This window comes from Chiloscyllium punctatum, chromosome 26, assembly GCF_047496795.1.
Source record: "Chiloscyllium punctatum isolate Juve2018m chromosome 26, sChiPun1.3, whole genome shotgun sequence".
Taxonomy (NCBI): domain Eukaryota; kingdom Metazoa; phylum Chordata; class Chondrichthyes; order Orectolobiformes; family Hemiscylliidae; genus Chiloscyllium; species Chiloscyllium punctatum.
In genome coordinates, this window is record NC_092764.1 from 37,023,748 (window position 1) to 37,045,310 (window position 21,563).

The 21,563-nt window shown below is 40.3% G+C and overlaps 1 protein-coding gene across 1 annotated transcript in view; it reads right to left on the reverse strand.

Annotated features, from left to right (window-relative positions):
- tdrd12 (tudor domain containing 12) overlaps nucleotides 1-21,563 on the reverse strand; it is a 150,645-nt gene that overhangs the window by 49,512 nt on the left and 79,570 nt on the right. Inside the window, exons 17-23 of the mRNA XM_072547812.1 lie at nucleotides 20,708-20,899; nucleotides 15,975-16,103; nucleotides 11,208-11,325; nucleotides 7,512-7,651; nucleotides 3,473-3,675; nucleotides 2,292-2,394; nucleotides 727-941 (exon numbers count right to left, since the gene is read on the reverse strand). Coding sequence (XP_072403913.1) covers nucleotides 727-941; nucleotides 2,292-2,394; nucleotides 3,473-3,675; nucleotides 7,512-7,651; nucleotides 11,208-11,325; nucleotides 15,975-16,103; nucleotides 20,708-20,899 — 1,100 coding nt within the window. The remainder of the gene's footprint in view (nucleotides 1-726; nucleotides 942-2,291; nucleotides 2,395-3,472; nucleotides 3,676-7,511; nucleotides 7,652-11,207; nucleotides 11,326-15,974; nucleotides 16,104-20,707; nucleotides 20,900-21,563) is intronic.

Sequence of the window (21,563 nt, forward strand, 5' to 3'; positions counted from 1 at the left end):
GACTCTTTGATAATGCTTTTCTGCCACGGCATTTCAATCACACTACTCCAGTCATAGGTTTAAAACTTACCTCTTTTTGCTGACAAAATTCTTCAAGCTTCGCTCTTCTTCAATCCCATTTTCACTCTAGCAATCCCAACTACCCATCTTTTTTCCTCTTATAGCTTTTATCATACTCCCACTCAGAATATCCTCACCTTCCTCCTCATATCCCTCCTGCATCAATTGGTTTGGGCAATTGTGTCAATTGCACGAAGCTCAATTTATTCTTTGTTGCATTATCAACCATAATCCAGCTTTATGGTTCTTGAAAGCACATTAACAAGACAGTAAATATCACTGATAGTACTTTGGACTGAAAATTACATAATGTTCATTTTTGTTCGAACCTGCACATTACTGGCCATTGTCGTAAAGACATTAGTTACATTTCTGTTGTTGAAATCTAAGTCATAACATTATGTAAAGCTAGAGAACATTAAACAAGTATAATTAGTTATACTGCATAACTAGCATACACTAGAAATTGTTTGAAACTATTAAATATTTTCCAATGATCCCAACACCAAATTAAAGAAGGTATTTATATATCACAATTATTTCATTGCATCTTTGAAGCCATATCATATGCTTGAGATACTTGCTGTTGTAAAGCTTCAGTCTGAACAATTATCATGTTCTTGTCAGAGTTTAAATGTCAACTACAAACAAAACGTCCCACCTTACCTGCTATAGCTGTTCTCCTCTAATCCATAGAAGGCAGAAACTTCTAATTGTTCTACTGGTTTCCTGTGGTCATCCTCCAAATAGTAATCAGTCATGTCTTTCAAAAGCATCAGATAGTCTTCTTCCATAGATACAGGGAGATCCTCCCATTTACTTCTGTGATGTATTATTCTGCCATAATAACCTGAAGCATCATTGACACATGTTGGAATAATCTAGAGAAGTTGAATTACACTCGGGGTAAGTTATTTCTTTTATCCAAATATAAAAAAATGATACATTGATCTGGAATATAAAGAAATGACTACATTCTTTGCAAAAATGCAACTGATACAATCTTTTTCTCTTTGATGATCACATAAAACTCAGAAGATTGTCTCATCAGCTTTTGGTTATACAGGTATCTGGCTGAGAGTTTAGACAACTGGGAAAGCTGATTTAGGGATCTGTACTTCTTGTGATTTTCTGGTCAAACGTATTTCATGTCGCTCTCAGGAAGTAGGGTCTCTTTAAAGCTTTTAGATTCTTGCAGAAATAATTGAATGAATTGCAGGAACTATTTCCTCGCTTTTGCACCAGATGACAAAGCAGATTTTCAATGAGATGGGGAAGCTTTTGAATAGGGAGAGGAATTGTTGTTAGGCTTTTTGGGATTCATGTTTTCACAAAAAAAAACACAATTATGCATTTTGTTCTTTACAGTACATTTACAATCAAATTTTGGAATAACGTTCTTGGGGAGAAATTTTCTAATTAATTACAGTAGATTTGAATATGCGATTAGATCCCAAACCAATTTTTCTGGCAACTCCAAGGTTAAACCTATCCAGTCAGGTGTCCACCCTGCCAGAGCACTGATATCAAAGTCACAAATTAATAGAGCATAACCATCATGCACAATCCCTTTTCATCCTTCTTGGCCTCTTTGCAGCCAACGACACAGTTTGCCAACCTATTCTTCTCAACACCCATCTTCCATGATCTTGCCAGGTGATCCAAGTATCCTTGTCTCGTTTAAATTTCACATACTCAGTGGTAAGCAGAGAAACCCTTGCACGGCAGATTCTCTTTCCACTCTTGCATCATAATGTCTGCTGTCCCAACATCTGTCCTTAAAGCCCAATTTATTTCACAGTTAACTGTCAAACTATTTGTCTGACATCCAGCACTTCAGCAGAAATGTGTTAAATACTTGAAAATAAAAGCATTTGCTTCTTCCCTTGCAAGAAAATAAATTTCTTCACCAATTCCATCTTTCTCCCTGGCTATTGCCTTAGGGTGACGCAGACTATTTGTGACCTCAGCATCCTTTGTTATGTGAAGCTGAGCTACTGACCTAATTTTCTCTCTAACACCGAGAGAGCCTACACGAATGTATGGAACATCATTGTTAGTCATCAACTGTTATGCTACTGTGATTTTCACACAGAATAACATTGTACATATAACCTGTGTAAATCGGCAAATTAATCTTAAACAAAAAGTGAAAACTATACAAAGAAGTAAATTTTCAGAAAAAAATCGCAAGGCAAGGCACAGAAATAAATCATAGAAATAAATCTTACCTCAATGTACCCAGTGGAAGGCAATTTCTTTCCAGCTGTCAGATACCGTGGTTTGTCTACATCGTGAAGAAACTTGTGACGACTTGGGCATGTCTTATTATCCCTAAAACAGTTACAGAAACATGAAAAGTAAAAATACTTTCAGGATGAAATCAATTTGATACAGACATTCCAGTTTAAGCACCACATCAAGTAGCTACCCAACACATACGCACTCATCACATTGCTGCATCAGCAATGATGAATGCAATAGCAAGAAATTATTTGGAGAGAGTTAAAAAGACATAGATTGGACATGTGTAATCTGATGCAATTGTGTTAAGACGTGTTTACCAAAGAAATGACCACCGAGGAACAAATTAAGCATAGTACACTGGCTCCTCTATTTGTTTTGTGGTATCAGAATTTGAAGTTATTTACAACAAAATCCATGTAATATAATTTAATCACGTTAAATATTTTTATATACAAATTTTATATAAATATATACCTACATTTAAATAAATAGGTAAATTTATGAGAACTATATGGGGTGGCATGGTGGCTCAGTGATTAGCACTGCTGCCTCACAGCACCAGGGGCCCTGGTTCAATTCCTGCCTTGGGCCACCTCCTGTCTGTGTGGAGTTTGCACATCCTCCCCGTGTTTCCGTGGGTTCCCTCTGGGTGCTCCTATTTCCTCCCACAGTCCAAAGATGTGCAGGTCGGGTGAATTGGCCATGTTAAATTGCCGATAGGGTTAGGTGCATTAGTCAGAGGGAAATGGGTCTGGATGGGTTACTCTTCAGATGGGGTTGGTGTGGATTGGTTGGGCCGAAGGGCCTGTTTCCACACTGTAGAGAATCTATTCTAATCTAATCAAATAACTGATCTTTATCTACAAGCTTTTATTTTGAAATCAGGAATTATGTAAAGCCAAAACAATGAAAAATGTACCTCTTCAATAATGTAATTTCCGTATCAAGTATTTGACAGAAACTCGACAGCTTTCAGTTTAGTCTGCTTACTTACTGAATCATCTGCGGTAAACCAATTCTTTTGTTGCTATCACATAAGAAAAGGATATTCCAGTTCAAATAGCCATTTTTCTTTGAAGAACAATGAATGTTTTTTGTTCTTGTAACTCCGTAGATTATCCCAAGTTTCCTCAAGATCATCAAGTAAACATTGCTAAGGGCTTACCTGCAAATTCCATATGCTTTAAGGTATTTACATAAGGCTCTGTCATAGTAAATGTCATCTAGGTTATTCATGTTCAAAATAAACTGAAATAATTCTTGAGGAATTTTAGCTTCTGTTCTTTCCAAGTAGTGTAAGACGGAAACTGTTTGTAGTGCATCTTTTTCAGTAAGCAGTACAACTGACTGACCTTGACGAGTTGGCCCCTAGTATTAAGAGAATGTAAAAGTTATTTGACACGAAACAGAGTTGAATTTATGCTAAAGACCTGATGCATTTTTTTTAAAAACGGAGTTTACTGGTCTGCTGTAAAGAATATATTGTAGTTGTTTTAGAAAAATATTTCAAACCAACATAAAATGTAAACTCACTGCAAACTCAAACACCTTTAGAACAGCACTGATAATGCTCAAACATGGGAATGAAAGTAAATACAATTAAAATAATTGTGCAATGTTGGATTCTGGGAGTAAGCATGGTGTTAAATTACAAGGATGGTATCAAATTAAAAGTAAAAATACACAATGCTTTGGTGGAGGCCAAAAGGATGGGGAAATTTTAGAAGCCTGCAAGTGATGGCTAATAAAACTGAGAAATTAATATATGAGAATAAACTAGCAGGAAATACAAAAACAGACAGCAAGAGCTTCTATGAAGATATAATAAAAGAAGTCCAGCTAAGTAAACAATAATCTCTTTGAGGTTGAAACCTGGGAATGAATAAATGGGAAACAAGGCAATGAAAGAGACTTCAAACAAGTATTTGTAATTTGATAGAATACATATAAAGCATCCTAGCAATAGCAGAAAGTCGGGACAAATGCAAATAGGAAGTTCAAACAATTACTGTAGTTGAAATTCTAGAGAAACTAAAGGATGATCACTTCCGTGGACATGATGGCATACATCCTAGGAACTCAAAACAAGTAGCTGCTGACATAGTGAATCTATTGGATGTACCTTCCAAAATTACGAGATTATGGAAAGGTCCCAGTAGATTGGAAAACTGCAAATGTAACAAATATCTCTAGTCAACAAAGGAGGGAGAAAATAAGCAGGACTCCTTAGTCATTTAACTGCATATCATTGGAAGAATAGTGGAATCCATCATTCAGTAGCAGGACATTTAAAAAAAAATCAGAAAGTCAAGTTAATTTTGCTTGATTGCATCAAAGGAAAATTGTGCTCGACAACCTTAGTCTTTTTGAGCATGTAACCAATGAAGTGAATAAAGGGGAACCATTAGATGTAGGAATATTTGGATTTCCAATAGGCACTCGATAAGTTGCCATGAAAAAGATTACACCACAAAATAAAAGCCCATGGTGTTGCATGTAATAAATTTTGTCCTGATCTTAGACCAACAACATTGCGTTAGACAAAAGATGAGATCCAGGGGACTTAAAAAGAGAATAAAGCCACAAGATTCCACAGATTTGAACAAACAAACTTTTACATGAAATAACTGTACAGAGGTTGGTATCCCATCACAAAGTCAACCTTTATTTGCTTGTGTACAGTACATTAGTTGTAGCCAGCAAGTTTGGAGTCAGTTCCCTAAAGTGGTCAGCCAGGGCTTTCCTGATTGGGGTTGTTCAGCTGGTTCCAATGATTACAACTGAGAACAGTAATGTATTCTAAAATTCATGTACAACTCATTTCCAACACCAAGAATTAACATGTGGTAAACATGGACAATGTACTGTAATCAAATAAGCCACAACAGACAAATAAACAATGAGATCAAGACAGATTCCTAGATTTCTCAGCAACTCCCCCTCCCCGCTGTGTAAAACATACGATACATCACCAAATCTTGGTCAACTTCCTAATTCTTTACTTTTGTGATTCCATTCTGGAGACTCACTCTCAAAAGTTGCTCCATAATGGACTTCCTCAGTAATTGCTCCTGTTGTGGCATGCTCATTCTGGATTCTGAAAACTAGACTTCAGCATAACTCCCATTTTTAAACTTTCAACAAACTTCAAGCACCAACTGTTTCTGTGTTATCCCTGAGCCCCAACTTGGCTAAATTGTATCAAGTAGACACTGCTTATGAGTTTTCTAATCCCGATTCCCTCAGTTGCAATGAAGGATTAATAGTTGAGAGTTTCTTCTGAACCTCCTCATGGCTTCCCCGAACACATTGACCAAACCACTTGTGCAGCTTCCCAGGACTTCATCAGAAATCTGATTTCAAATGTCAGCCACTCACTAATTGTTAGAACTTGTTACAGAGTTTGTTAACAGCACAGAGTCATCCAACTGCTCTTGATTCATTCCCTGTAGGCAGCTAACATTAATTAGTTCCTGTTTTTCTCTCCAATTTGTGTGTCCCAGAAGCGTTTTGCACTGCCTTCTAAACTGTCCTGAGTGACTTACTAAAACTTTTGCACTAAGCCCTACCCCCCTATTTTTGGCAAAACTCAATATTGGCACCAACTACTCTCGGAACTCTCGATATGGCTAAACGCAATCATGTTGCCATTTTCACAGAATGCGGTCTTTCAGCACAAAGAATGCTTACAAAAAGGAGGATTCATCACAATTTCCACAGACAAAGCATTGACCAACCACAGGGGAAAAGTATTGGGGAAAATCTGGTACGTTCAAGTTGGTAAATGATAATTGGTAGAATCTAAAAGGTCAGACTGTTTTTGCTTCAACAATTTAGAATTTATATTAAAGACTTGGATGATGTTATCAAATGCATCACAGCCAAATTTAGAGACAATACAAAGAATGGTAGAAAAATGAGCTGTGAGGAGGACACAAACAATTCTGCAAAAGGCATATGGATAGGTTAGGTTAAGTCGACAAAGAAAAATGGTAGATGGAGTACAAAGTGGGAAAATATGAAGTTGTCCACATTAGTGGGAAGAAAGGAGAAACAAATTATTGTATAAATAGAGAGAGATTGAAAAATATCATAGAACATGATCTGTGTAATATTGCACATAAATCACAAAAAGTCAGCATGAAGGTTCAATAAGTTGATCCCTGGGTTGAAGGGGTTGCCCAATGAGGATAGTTTGAGCAGTTTCGGTCTATGGTCACTGGAGTTTGAAAGGATAAGGAATGATTTTACCGAACCATAAAACTCTGTGAGAACTTGACAGGGCAGATGCAACGCTTACCTTAGGAGAGAGCTTAGAACTATGGGACAGAATTGAGAATAAAGGGTCACCCAGTTAAGGATAAGAGGGAATTTATTTTCTAAGAAGGTTGCTAACCTTTGGATTTCAATACTTCAACAAAGGTGAGTCATGATCAGAGGAGCATGCCTTGCTTCAATTTCTTACAATTTTAATGTGACAGACAAGAGTTTGATATCATGAAGTTATGAAAAGAGCACAAGTATTGCTTTCATCTGCAAACAGAGTTGTGGATTATCAGCAAGTTGAATAATGGAGCAGGAACAGCTTTTTAGTGAATAATTATTTTAAAATTTATTTTGGTCATTAATGCAAGAAATGTTTTGGGAAATAGAACACAAACACATTTCACATTCTATTCAGCTCTGTTTCTGCATCAAAAATATAGAGCAGGTAGTATGAGTCAAATTAGGAAGCAAAGACACTTTTGATAAGCCTCAATCCAGCTGATGGAGACAGAGGTCAGACATGCTGCTGATACCAAAGTTGTGCATAAGGAGTACAGGATAGTTATTGTCAGTTTCTGTTATATATAGGGACCTTTGGGTGCAGGTCCCTACTGGAAAGGGAATATTTCTACTGCAACCTTGAGATTCAGATTAATATATCCATGACAAAAAATGAATCCAACAAGAACAAAATTCATAAAAAGAATTGCCTGAGCCAAAGATTTTTTTTCAAACTGGCTGTTAAAGTGACATATGCCACAAAGCTCCAAAAGAAGAATGGACACTAAAGGTGTAGTTTGTAATTTGGATAGGAATCTTACATGGAATGTTACAGGGGTACAGGGACACAAAACATTTAAGATTTGACAACTGCACATAACAACTGTAAGCATTTTAAGCTTTCTACATTTCATATTTTTTGTAATAATTCATTGTACCTCCATAGTCAGATTATCAAAATTGTCAACCATACAACATAGACGAGTTCCAAATATCTCACAAGATGAAGGAAAACCATAATGAATTACACAGGTAGCATCTGTAATCCTCAAGACTCTCAGGCAGTTATCAGTCGTAACTGTTAGAAAAAAAAATTCAGGACAAAAAGTTATTCACAATTTATCCATTACAAATGCGTGGTGTATTACCATTCAAGTAGTAGAATGAATTTCAACTCTACACAAGTAATATGCATGAAGACTTTTGAAGATTAACAATGTGACCTAACATTCAAATATTATTAATGTTGTTACATATCATTTCACTTCTGTCATGTTAAGTACCAAACAAAAAAGATATTATTCAAGTTTCATTAAGTTTTTAAAAAGGCAGTGTGTAATGCATTCAAATTTACTGATCATACAAAAATAAAAAAGGATGGCACTTCGTGATGAGAATCTACCAGGAGATATACACTGGTTGAGAGAGCAGACAAAAAATATGACAGATGAAGTTTAATGTCGCGAAGAATGGTAGGTAGAATTAAAAAGCAGATTATTATTTAAACAGAGAATCCTTAAAAAAAAGGTGCAGTACAATGGGATCCAAGTGCCCTCGTGCATTAAACACTAGAGGTTAGCATGCAAGTGTAGCAAGTAAGTAATAAAGCAAATAGAATATTGGCCTTTATTGCTAGAGGGTGGAGTTTAAAAATTAGCAAGTTCTGTTACAGCTGTGCAGGGAGTTTTTGAGGTCACGCCTGGAGTATTGTGCAGAGAGTTTTGATCCCTGTATTTCGGGCAGGATATACTGGCATTGGGGGCAGTTAAAGAGATTCAGTGAACTGATTTCTGGGATGAAAGGATCAATTTGAAGTACAACTAATCAGGTTAGGCCTTTATTCATCAAAGCTTAGAAGAACATAGAAGATTCTTTGGGGCGGCATGGTGGCTCAGTGGTTAGCACTACTGCCTCACAGTGCCAGGGACCCGGGTTCGATTCCAGCCTCGGGCAACTGTCTGTGGAGTTTGCACATTTTCCGTGTCTGCGGGGACTTTCCTCTGGGTGCTCCGGTTTCCTTTCACAATCCAAAAATGTGCAGGTTAGGTGAATTGGCCATAGCATTAGGTGGACTGCAGATGCTGGAAACCAGATTCTGGATTATTGGTGCTGGAAGAGCACAGCAGTTCAGGCAGCATCCAAGGAGCTTCGAAATAGACATTTCGGGCAAAAGCCCTTCAGGAAGGGCTGATGATCTCCTTGGATGCTGCCTGAACTGTTGTGCTCTTCCAGCACCATAGCATTAGGTGGATTAGTCAGGGGTAAATATGGGGAATGGGTCTGGGTGGGTTACTCTTCGGAGGGTCGGTGTGGATTTGTTGGGCCGAAGGGCCTGTTTCCATACTGTAGGGAATCTAATCTTCAGAGAGAGTGGTGTTTACACCAGAGGGGGAAATCTTGAAGTGGAGCACAGTTATAGAAAAAGTACACAAAACATTTAAAATTGAGCTGTAAAGGAATTTCTTCTCCCAGAGGATGATCAAGGTCTAGAATTCTCTGTCCAACAGACTTGTGGGGGCTACACCATGGCAAGAATTTAAAAAGGTGGTAGATTGTCTTTAGACATACATAGGAGTTGAGGGAAATGAGGAGCTGGCACAAAAGAAGAGTGGAGGCCTGAGGTCAATCAGCCATGAACTTACTGAACAATGAGGCAAGCCTGAAGACTGAATGACCAACTCCTACTCATAAGGATAGGTAAGTCTCCTGGCCCTGATGGAATGCATCCCAGGATACTAAGACAGATGGCGGGAGAAATAGCAGGTGCACAAGTGGTAATTTTCCAAAATTCGCTGGACTCTGAGGCAGTCCCAGGAAATTGGAAAACAACAAATGTGACCCCACTGTTTAAAAAGGGAGGTAGACAAAAGATGGGGAATTATAGACCAATTAGCCTAATCTCATTGGTGGGGAAGATGCTTGAGTCTATTATCAAGGAAGAAATAGCAGGGCATAGCGAAAGAAATTGTCCAGTTGAACAGACACAGCATGGGTTCATGAAGGGCAAGTCATGCTGGACAAACCTTTTGGAATTCTATAAAGACATTTCGAGCAAGGTAAAAAACAGGGACCCAGAGGACATGGTGCACCTAGATTTCCAAAAGGCCTTCGACAAGGTGCTGCACAAGAGGCTGCTGCATAAGGTATGAATGCACGTCATTAGGGGTAAAGTATTAGCATGGATAGAGGATTAACAGGAAGCAAAGAGTGGGGATAAACTAGTGCTATTCTGGCTGGCAATCAATCAGTGACTAGTGGTGTGCCTCAGAGATCAGTTGGGATTGCAACTATTTGCAATTTACACAGATGATTTGGAGTTGGGGACTAGGTGTATGGTGTGAAAGTTTGCAGATGACACTAAGATGAGTGGCAAAGCGAAATGTGCAGAGGATTGTGATGGTCTGGCAGGTGGTATACAATATTAATAAATGTGAAATCATACTTGAATGGTGAAAAGTACAGCATACTGCTCTGGTGTCCTTCTGCATGAGTCACAGAAAGTTGGTCTGCAGGAACAACAAATAATTAGGAAGGCAAATACAATTTTTCCTTCATTGCTAAAGGGATTAAAAGCAGAGAGGTAATGTTACAGCTGTACAAGGTACTGGTGAGGCCACACCTGGGAGTATTGCATGCAATTTTGGTCTCCTTACTTGAGAAAGGATGTACTGGCATTGGGGGGACTGCAGAGGAGGTTCACAAGGTTGATTCCAGAGTTGACTTACGAGAAGAGACTGAGTAGATTTGGATTATATTTATTGGAATTTAAAAGGATGAGGGGGGGAAATCTTACAGAAACATAAAATTATGAAGGTAATCAGTAAAATAGAAGTAGATAGGACATGTCCATTGGCAGGTGAAACTAGGACAAGAGGGCATAGCCCCAAGATGAGAGGGAGTAGATTTCGGACTGAATTGAGAAGGAACTTCTTCACCCAGAGGGTTGTTAATCTATGGAATTCCTTGCCATGGCAAGTAGTTGATCCTACTTCAGTAAATGCTTTTAAAGCCAAGGTTGATTTTTGTTGAAAGGTAAAGGGATTAAGGGATACGGTGAGAGCATGGGTAAGTGGAGCTGTGTCCACTAAAAGATTAGCTATGATCTTATTCATTGCAGAACAGGCTTGAAGGGCCAAACGGCCTACTCCTGATCCTAGTTCTTGTGCTCCTATTTACTATGTTCTAGAGTGTCTGAGACAAGTGCCTCGTCTTGTAGAATGTCAAGATGCAAGTTATTCCATAGATACAAGTGACACTGCCAATTAGACATAATTATAAAGATTATTAGACGATAACATCATGATCTAGGGCTGGATTCCCAGATTCTCCAGCTAGTTTGGAGATGCCATCAGATTGGGTCGAACCAAGTGTAATTTCCAAGCTTTACCTCCAATCTCAGAACCTTTACCTGAATATAGTCAAGGATTCTTTCAGAAATACACGGGATGTCTTGTTGCCATTTAAATGGCAGCCAGTGACTGGGGCATGTGTAGTCTGGTATGTTGAAATATGTAAGCAAATGATAATTTTTCCTAAAACAATTTTGCAAAACATAAAACATTTCAGCAATTGCAATGAATAAGAATACATTTATTTTCTAAATATCTCAAAAACTCAGCATTTAAAATTCTCACCTAATATCACATGTGTGCCAGGATTGAATTTCTTACTCCACTCGTCTATTATATTGCTGACCTGTAAGCTCATTCCTTCGTGGACCTTCATGCAGAAATGTGAATTACTGCCTAAAGCCTATAAGAGAGTTGTGACCAAAAGGTACTCAAGAATTGCTATACTATTAAGAATCCAACAGTTTTAAAATTACCTAACAGCATATAAATTTACTCATACTTATAAGTCTCAGATTCAGCCGCCAGCCAAAGCATGCCTTTACAATTTTACATCTTTTCAGCTACCAGTGCTGTATTCATTTAGAGAATGTCTAAAAGTACTTCAGTTAATGAATGCACTGGCTAGGTAGTTAACATTATGTAGAAAAATCTGGAAATTAACTTGTGCTCATAAAACTCCACTACAGAAATAACAATCAATGATCAGAGGATTAGATAGGGTAGACAGTGAAAGTCTTTTTCCTGGGATGATGACGCCACCTTGTACAAGGGGGCATAACTACAAATTGAGGGGTGATAGATTTAAGACAGATATCAGAGGCAGGTTCTTTACTCAGAAAGTGGTAAGTGCGTGGAATGCCCTACCTGATAATGTAGTTAACTCAGCCACATTAGGGAGATTTAAACAAAGCTTGGATAAGCACATGGATAATATTGGGATAGTGTAGGGGGACGAGCTGAGAACAGTTCACAGGTCGGCACAACATCGAGGACCGAAGGGCCTGTTCTATGTTCTAATTAAGTGTGTATGTGTTGACTGAACCATCAAATTTTGGTCAAACACCTAATTTTTTGGATCCACCAAAATCTTAATTTAAAATGCACAAAAGATTTGGGGCCCCACTTGATGAAATAGCCAACTCAAAAAACAAAACCAGCCCAGGTCATCTTTCTTTTCCATTTTCCCATTTATTTCAAAACAGAGTACAAACATGCCATTATAGTTTACTTGAGGTTATATAACAAGCATCTACAATTTGTATTCAGTATCAGTAAAACTTTTTGTAAAATTGCCTTGAATGAATTACCAGATCATTTAACACCATATTCTAGCACTAACTTTTGTTGTCATTTATACCACAAGCTACATCTGCAAGACTAACAGCATTGCGGATGACTCCACACATCCCTCATTCAAACTCTTCTCCCTCCTGCCATCTGGCAGAAGGTACCAGAGCAATCGGTCTCTCATGGTCAGACTGTGCAACAGTTTGTTCCCCCAAGCCATCAGGTTTAGTTGACATTATTTTAAGGCAAAATGCCCAATAGAAAAAGCAGAGAGCTGTAGTTAAAAGGAAAGTTGAAAATAACATTGGCTCAAAGAAGGGGACTTATAAATTTGCCAAAAAATATGTGTCAGCCTGTATGTTGGGAAAATGTCAGAATTCTGCAATAGAGGATTATGAAAATAATCAACCATGAAAGTGTAAAATATAAATCTAAAACAGCAAGAAACATGATAAAAGATTGGAAAAGCTTCTAGAGGTTTGCAAAAAAGGACAGGATTCGCAAAAGACAAACATGGGTCAATTCCATTACAGGCAGAAACAAAAGATTTCATAATTGTAAATAGAAAAATGCCAGAGAAGCTTAAATGCACTTCGGGTTGAATCTTATTTTTTTTGGTGAGGTGAGTCGGGTTTTTTGGAGGGAGTACCACCACGAGGCCCAGCAGGGATTCCTCATCATACCTTACCAAACATGGCTTATTCACTAAAACCATCCCATGGCAACACACACTTCTTATTCTAGCCCCAATTTGCCATTTGCCTTTTCCAGAACAATTCATCATTCAACAAAATATTGGTATCACCGATAACTGCACTATTTTTCAAAGGCTGTTGGGTGCCTGGTCAAGCACTAGTATTCCAAAGATGCCCTACTCAATCAAGGAAATCTTCTGAACATGTCCAAGAATGGTAAGATGGCACCATCATTCTCCGACAGAGATGTGAAGTCGAGGAGACTGTGCAAAGGAGAGGAATCATCTTCCTGAAGGACTCTCAGAAAAGGTTATACCACCAGATCCCAGCAGACTGGTCTGGAGTTGTCACCCAGGTCATTGCTGTCTCCACAATCCATACGAACAGCCAGCAGTGTTGTAAGGAGGTCAGTGAGCTTCTCTGCTCTTCCCTGTGACAGCTTCACACCTGGCCAGGAAGAATCATCCCAGTCTGCTGGTACACAGAGGACTACATAAGCCAGGCACTTAACTCGGCCCCACGTAGGTAATCATCAGCAAGCAAACAATTTGTCCACATGCACAAGGAGGAATAGGGGAGGCAATGGCCTTTTTTGCCCAAGTCTTGCAAACAACTGTCTGCCTCCATGGACAGGTTGGCAGCTGTGATGAAGGGTGAGGCCCAGCATCATCAGGCGTGGCTGGACAGGTACTCACACCTGTCCTCATTGTTCCAGACACTGGTCCTCAGGACCAAAGGCATGTGACAAGGGGATAGGAAACCTGACAAGCACTCAAGGTAGCCCATCCGCACGGATGGCAGGGTAATGTCAGGAGACACCCAGCCAGAAGAGAAATCATATACAAGACTGTCACACAGGTGATTGGGCCCTTCACTTCCTTCCTGCCTGCAACCCCTTCCCTCCAAACCCTGGCAATCTTAACTGAAGAGGAGTGACTTGCATCTGGGAAGAAACTCTCGGCATGTCTGGCACTTCCAGACACAAATGCCCCTGATATAGACAACCAAATCTTCAGGACCAAAGAACTCCACTACAATGCAAGCTCCTTCCACTGCACAGTGGACATAGTGGGAGAGAAAGTAAAAAGACACATATTGAGGGCATTCTGGTCATATAGGCTACAACACACTATACATAATTTGGCATTTTTCAACAAATTACACTGTTTAAATGGTTAAATCTTGTTGCTTGTGTCTCTGTGTAGCCCTAAATGTAACTGTGCTAATATGACACAAACTTCATGGCCATATAGAATGTACTATGATTGGTATCTATGTTCTGAGCTTGCTGCAACCTCTAAAAGCAATAGGAACAAGATACCTATTCTTTCCATGGCCTTGTCCAAAAATGGGAAAAAGTGATGACTGCAGATCAGAGTTGAAGAGCGTGATGCTGGAAAAGCACAGCAAGTCAGGCAGCATCCAAGGAGCAGGAGAATCGACATATCGAGCACAAGCCCTTCCTGATGAAGGTCTGAGTCCTGCACAATCCATGGGTCTCTGTGTAATTTCTTTCCTGTTAAGTCTTGGAGCTCCCTTTTTCACAAAGTCACTTAACCCACTCATTAAGTGTGTGGTTGCAGTTATTTTTTTCCCCTTATTGTGCACTTTTGATTTCCAGCAGAATGGAGGATAACTCTTCAGTCAGTGGTTTTCAGCATCTGTTCCTATGTGCCAGTGAGTCCCGAAGAGACTGACAGCCTTTCCTGTAAACCCCTTAGCCTTCCTACTACCCCAGAATAGCCCTGTAATGTTGCCAAATTTACAATTGTCATTTACACTTCTCGCCAGCCTGCAGGCCCCAATCCTGAAGAACAGTCTGTGCAGTCTTCTTTTCACAGCAACAGCCTCCTGGCCACCATGCCTTTCCCCCTTTGTTTCTGGGGGAGGATCCAATTGACTGACTGTAGCTCAACCCCATTAGTGATGGGAAGACTCAGTCGAGAAGTGCCCAGTCCCATGACAAGTGGCTGTAAATTACCCCAACTACGTTAGTCCTAAGCCTTGGACAGGTCACAATGGAGCTTCAGGATAATTATATCCTATTCCCAGACTGCAGAGGCGTGACCGCTTAAACAAGAACACTCGATTGATTGCTTGATTGTGGCCAACCCCTGCAACTGGTATTGGAGGTTGTGCACCATTAACTGTGCTAGAACCCCCTGACTGATAGGTCCCTCCATGGACCACTTCCTTAAGACTTTGAGATACAACTGCCTGCTTGCTGCACATGCAGTGTGTTTGTACGGATTGTACTGACACATAGGATCGCAGAATCCCTACAATGCGGAAACAGGCTTTTTGGCCCAACAAATTCACACTGACCTTTTGAAGAGTAACCCACCCAGACCCATTTCCCTACCCTATTAGTCTACATTTATCCCTGACTAATACACCTAACCTACACATCCTGAGCTCTATGGATAATTTAGCACAGCCAATTCACCTAAGCTGCACACCTTTGGATGGTGGGAGGAAACCCACACAGACACGGGGAGAATGTGCAAACTCCACACAGACAGTCACTCGAAAATGGAATCGAACCTAGGTCCCTTATGCTGTGAGGCAGCAGAGCTAACCACTGAGCCACCGTGCTGCCCAAAAAGCGAGGAGAAAAATTAAAAATTTTCGTCACGGAATCGAATCCGGGACCTCTCGCATACCTCCACCATCAAAGGCCCAAAGTGAGAATCATACCCCTCGACCAATGAGCCACTGCCCTACAGGTGCGAGGTAAACGTAGCAAACTGGCCATACAAGGTGATGTCTGACCCTTTGACAGAGGATTGCTGACTAGCAAGGCAAGCTGCCTGGTTGTTTGACTACAGTAATTGGTGTGGCAAAATAAGACATGGATAATGCAAGCACGGAGGCAGGATCTCAGTGAGACAGAGCCTAAGAGGGCAGCTATGAGATGTAGCTTAGCCCAATTCCCGAGATGGGTGCCTATATACAGTGACACTTTACTGCATAACCGCAGGATTCCATCATATTAACAAAGATAGTAATGTTCATCTTAATTCAAACTTTCAAAGAGATAAAAGTGGACCTTAACTATAAAACCTACCTTGAACACATGATCCACTTCCTCAGCACAATTAGCAAAGATAACCGTCTTCTGCAAAATTTCAGAGGTGAAGTCCAACATGGTCAGCAAAAATGATGTTTTCTCACAGTCCAGACAAACTTTCACAACCTGATGACAAAATTCCATTTATTGCAAAAATAATTCTGAAGAATATTTTGCATTTGTATATACAAAACAAAGTATATAACAAACAGAAAGGATTCAGCTCTTACATTGCTCCAGCTACACTGTCCATGTCAGACCACAGGAAAACTTCGGATAACATCCTGGATTGATAATTCACCAACTCAATATATGTCATAGAGATGCACAACATGGAATCAGACCCTTCGGTCCAACCCGTCCATGCCGACCAGATATCCCAACCCAATCTCGTCCCAGCTACCAGCACCCGGCCCATATCCCTCCAAACCCTTCCTATTCATATACCCATCCAAATGCCTCTTAAATGTTGCAATTGTACCAGCCTCCACCACTTCCTCTGGCAGCTCATTCCATACACGTACCACCCTCTGTGTGAAAAAGTTGCCCCTGAGGTCTCTTTTATATCTTTCCCCTCTCACCCTAAACCTATGCCTTCTAGTTCTGGACTCCCCGACCCCAGGGAAAAGACTTAGCCTATTTATCCTATCCATGCCCCTCATAATTTTGTAAACCTCTATAAGGTCACCCCTCAGCCTCCGACGCTCTAGGGAAAACAGCCCCAAGCCTGTTCAGCCTCTTTTTGTAGCTCAGATCCTCCAACCCTGGCAACATCCTTGCAGATCTTTTCTGAACCCTTTCAAGTTTCACAACATCTTTCCGATAGGAAGGAGACCAGAATTGCACGCAATATTCCAACAGTGGCCTGACCAATGTCCCCTACAGCCGCACATGACATACCAACTCCTGTACTCAATACTCTGTCCAATAAAGAAAAGCATGCCAAACGCCTTCTTCATTATCCTATCTACCTGCGACTCCACTTTCAAGGAGCTATGAACCTGCACTGCAAGGTCTCTTTGTTCAGCAACACTCCCTAGGACCTTACCATTAAGTGTATAAGTCCTGCTAAGATTTGCTTTCCCAAAATGCAGCACCTCACATTTATCTGAATTAAACTCCATCTGCTACTTCTCAGCCCATTGGTCCATCTGGTCCAGATCCTCTTGTAATCTGAGGTAACCCTCTGCACTGTCCACTACACCTCTAATTTTGGTGTCATCTGCAAACTTACTAACTGTACCTCTTATGCTCGCATCCAAAACATTTATGTAACTGACAAAAAGTAGAAAACCCAGCATCGATCCTTGTGGCACTCCACTGGTCACAGGCCTCCAGTCTGAAAAACAACCCTCCACCACCACCCTCTGTCTTCTACCTTTGAGCCAGTTCTGTATCCAAATGGCTAGTTCTCTCTGTATTCCATGAGATCTAACCTTGCTAATCAATCTCCCATAGGGAACCTTGTCGAACACCTTACTGAAGTCCATATAAGATCACATCTACTGCTCTGCCCTCATCAGTCCTCTTTGTTACTTCTTCAAAAAACTCAATCAAGTTTGAGAGACATGATTTCCCACGCACAAAGCCATGTTGACTATCCTGAATCAGTCCTTGCCTTTCCAAATACATGTACATCCTGTCTCTTAGGATTCCCTCCAACAACTTGCCCACCACTGAGGTCTCACCGGTCTATAGTTCTCTGGCTTGTCTTTACCGCCCTTCTTAAACAGTGGCACCAGGTTTGCCAACCTCCAGTCTTCCGGCACCTCACCTGGGATTATCGATGGTGCAAATATCTCAGCAAGAGGCCCACTTCTCTAGCTTCCCACAGAGTTCTCGGGTACACCTGATCAGGTCCTGGGGATTTATCCACCTTCAACCATTTCAAGACATCCAGCACTTCCTCCTATGTAATCTGGACATTTTGCTAGATGTCACCATCTATTTCCCTACAGTCTATATCTTCCATATCCCTTTCCACAGTAAATACTGATGCAAAATATTCATTCAGTATCTCCCCCATTTCCTGTGGCTGCACACAAAGGCTGCCTTGCTGATCTTTGAGGGGCCCTATTCTCTCTCTAGTTACCCTTTTGTCCTTAACATATTTATAAAAACCCTTTGGATTCTCCTTAATTCAATTTGCCAAAGCTATCTCATGTCCCTGTTTTGCCCTCCTGATTTCCCACTTAAGATTTCCCTCCTACTTTCTTATCTTTCCTTATCCTGAAATACCTCTTACTGACTTTCAGATTGTTATTTTGACCAAGTTATGATGATTAGCAATATTTCCTAATCAACATCTGATCATTCTAATCATTACACTGCCCAACATAACAATCCTGTCTAAAATAATATGAATATTACCTGAGAATACTTGAAATCTCAAATTAAATTCAATTTCTTTTAAATATGAGGAATTACAAAAATATTTCAAAATGGAATATTAAAGCAAAAAAAGCCTGTCAGAAGCTAATATCATATGTTTCAAACACAAAACTAGCATAATTCTCAATGAAGCTGTTAAGTACAATTAAATCTGACCTAGCAAAAATCAAGCAGGGGAGAAAAGATTGGCCCATTCTCCCCATGCTTAATTTCAGGTTTGGAAGTGAATCATGGAGATTGAATAAATTTACATTTGACTGAACCCTAAAGCAAGGTTAAAAATGTTTTTTAAAATACAAGTTCATTCAAGTCATTTTAGGTACAAGTCATCTAAATGTTTACAATAACCCAGGAAAACAAGACATCGAATTCAATGGGCAAAAGAAGCTTTTGGATATAAATGAGAAGTTGCTTCAAGGTGATATTACAGAATGGGCCAAGGAATTCTTATAATTTCAAACATGTAATATGAATCAAGCTTCAGTAAATCTGATCAGTAAGAATTTTCAATGAATTAGTTAAGCAAGGAATCATTTAATTACACACTCAACTGGAGAACTGCTGTTCCAGCAACACTCAAGTAGAACACCATCCAGAACAAAGGTGGAAGTGGGTAATGCAAATGCTGGAGATCAGAGTCAGGATTAGAGAGGTGCTGGAAAAGCACAGCAGGTCAGGCAGCATCCGAGGAGCAAGAAAAACCGACGTTTCGTCTAAAAGCCCTTCATCAGGAATGAGGCTAAGAGCCTCAGGGGTGGAGAGATAAATGGGAGGGGAGTGGGGCTGGGGAGAAGATAGCCAAGAGTGCAATAGGTGGATGGAGGTGGAGCTGAAGGTGATAGGTCGGAGATGAGGGTGGAGAGGATAGGTGGGAAGGAAGATTGACAGGTGGGACAGGTCAGGAAGACTGTGCTAAGCTAGAAGGTTGGAACTGGGGCAAGGTGGAGAGAGGGAAAATGAGGAAACCGGTGAAGTCCACATTGATGCCATGGGGTTGAAGGGTCCCAAGGCAGAAGATGAGGCGCTCTTCCTCCAGGCGTCGGGTGGTGAGAGAGTGGTGGTGGAGGAGGCCCAGTACCTGCATATTCTCGGGAGACTGGCAGGGGGAGTTGAAATGTTTGGCCACTGGGCGGTGAGGTTGATTGATGCGAGTGTCCCGGAGATGTTCTATGAAATGTCCTGCGAGAAGACGTCCGGTTTCCCCAATGTAAAGGAGACTGCATTGGGAACAATCGGATACAATAAATGACGTGTAGAAGTGCAGGTGAAACTTTGATGGATGTGGAAGGCTCCTTTGGGATGTTGGACAGAGGTGAGGGGGGAGGTGTGGGTGCAGGTTTTGCAATTCCTGCGGTGGCAGGGGAAGGTCCCGGGAGGGGAGGGTGGGTTGTTGGGGGACATGGACTTGACGAGGTAGTCGCAGAGGGAACGGTCTTTGCGAAAGTCAGATGGGGTGGGGAGAGAAATATATCTCTGGTGGGGTCTGTTTGGAGGTGGCGGTAATGTTGGCGAGTGATGTGATTTATGCGGAGGTCGGTGGGGTGGAAGGTGAGGACCAGGGGTGTTCTCTCCTTGTCGCAGTTGGTAGGGTTCGAGGGCAGAGGTGCGGGATATGGATGAGATGCGATGGAGGGCATCTTCAAAACACGTGGGAGGGGTAGTTGCCATCCTTAAAGGAGGCCGCCATCTGGTGTGTTCTGTGGTGGAACTGGTCCTCCTGGGAGCAGAACACAGTCAGCTTGATTGGGTCTCATCCATTGGTTAACAAAAAAACTCACTTCAGTACGCATCATTTACAAGATAATTTGCAGTAACTCAAGATTCTTCAAACAGCAACTTCTAAACCCAACACCCAGAATAATGAGAACAGTGGGAACCAAGTCATTCCTGATCCTGACCATACTACTGGTATATTTTCATTGCTTCTGGGTCGAAATTCTAAAACACAATCCTTGACAGCACTGAGTCTTTACAATTTTCAATTGTGGTGATGCAATGTGGAGGTTCACCATTAACTTCTCCAAGTCAATGATCTTCCTTGAGACATCTGCATTGCTCAAGCCCACGTTAAAACAAAAATAACAATCTGAAGGCAAGAGTACAGTTTAGATAAGCTTGTTTGAGGAGGTAAGGTATGATGAAAGGTACAGATCAAGGTCTATGCTAGAAGTCAATCATTAATATTGACTTTTACTTGGGTGGAAAAATTCCAAAAGATCAAACTATTTTACTGGTGATACTTTAATAGGCAGATCATGACATTATAATCCTTAATAACTACAGTCAGGTAAACCAAGCATTATAATCAAACCATCACATCATACTTCATGTATACAAACCTGATGGACATTTCCATATAAAGCAGCTTCCTCCAGGGCAGTTATAACAACATAAGGATCACTTCGATTTTCTTTCAATAAACTTTCCATTTTTTTTGACCAAAGTTGTCCAACAGCAATGAGCTGTTGTGGAGTTGACCCTCTTTCTGGAACATTAGTAGCTTCCTTGAAGCATTGCAAGATGGTATTAATCTACATTTAAAAAAAGATTAAGGTTAGATTTTCATGACATAAATATGCAAAATAAATTTTCTAGCTATATTTTTATATTTACTATATTTTCTACATCCAGTGGACACTTAGAAACCCAAAACAAAATAAATAAACCAAGTTACAAGACAATAATACTGCACAGCTACAAGACAGAAATTATTAGAACACACACATATCAGAACATAAAAAGTGTTGGTAGCTTACTGAGATAGTGGGCAAGAAGAAAGTGTTACAACTGGGAAACTTGAGAGATAAAAGTAAGTTGCACTTAGAGATAATATATTTCTTAAAAAACACCATACCTCTATAACTACAATCAGTGAAAACACTTGGAAAATACTATAATGTAATATTGTGTATCGTTTACAAAGAAACAAGTCATAGATGGATAAAGATAGACAATTCCTCTGAGGGTTGTGCAATCTTGGAACATTGCCTCACAAGATGGGTGGTGGGGTCATTGAAATTTTTAAGGCAGAGGTAAATACGTTTTAGTAGGGCAAAGAAATCCAAGATAATCAAGGGTATACAGGAATGTAGATTTTGAGGGGGACCCCAACTACTACTTCTCTTAAATTTGCATTTTTAAATGTTTTCCACATAAACCCCAAAGACACAGATGTTTATTACGAACACCTAACTT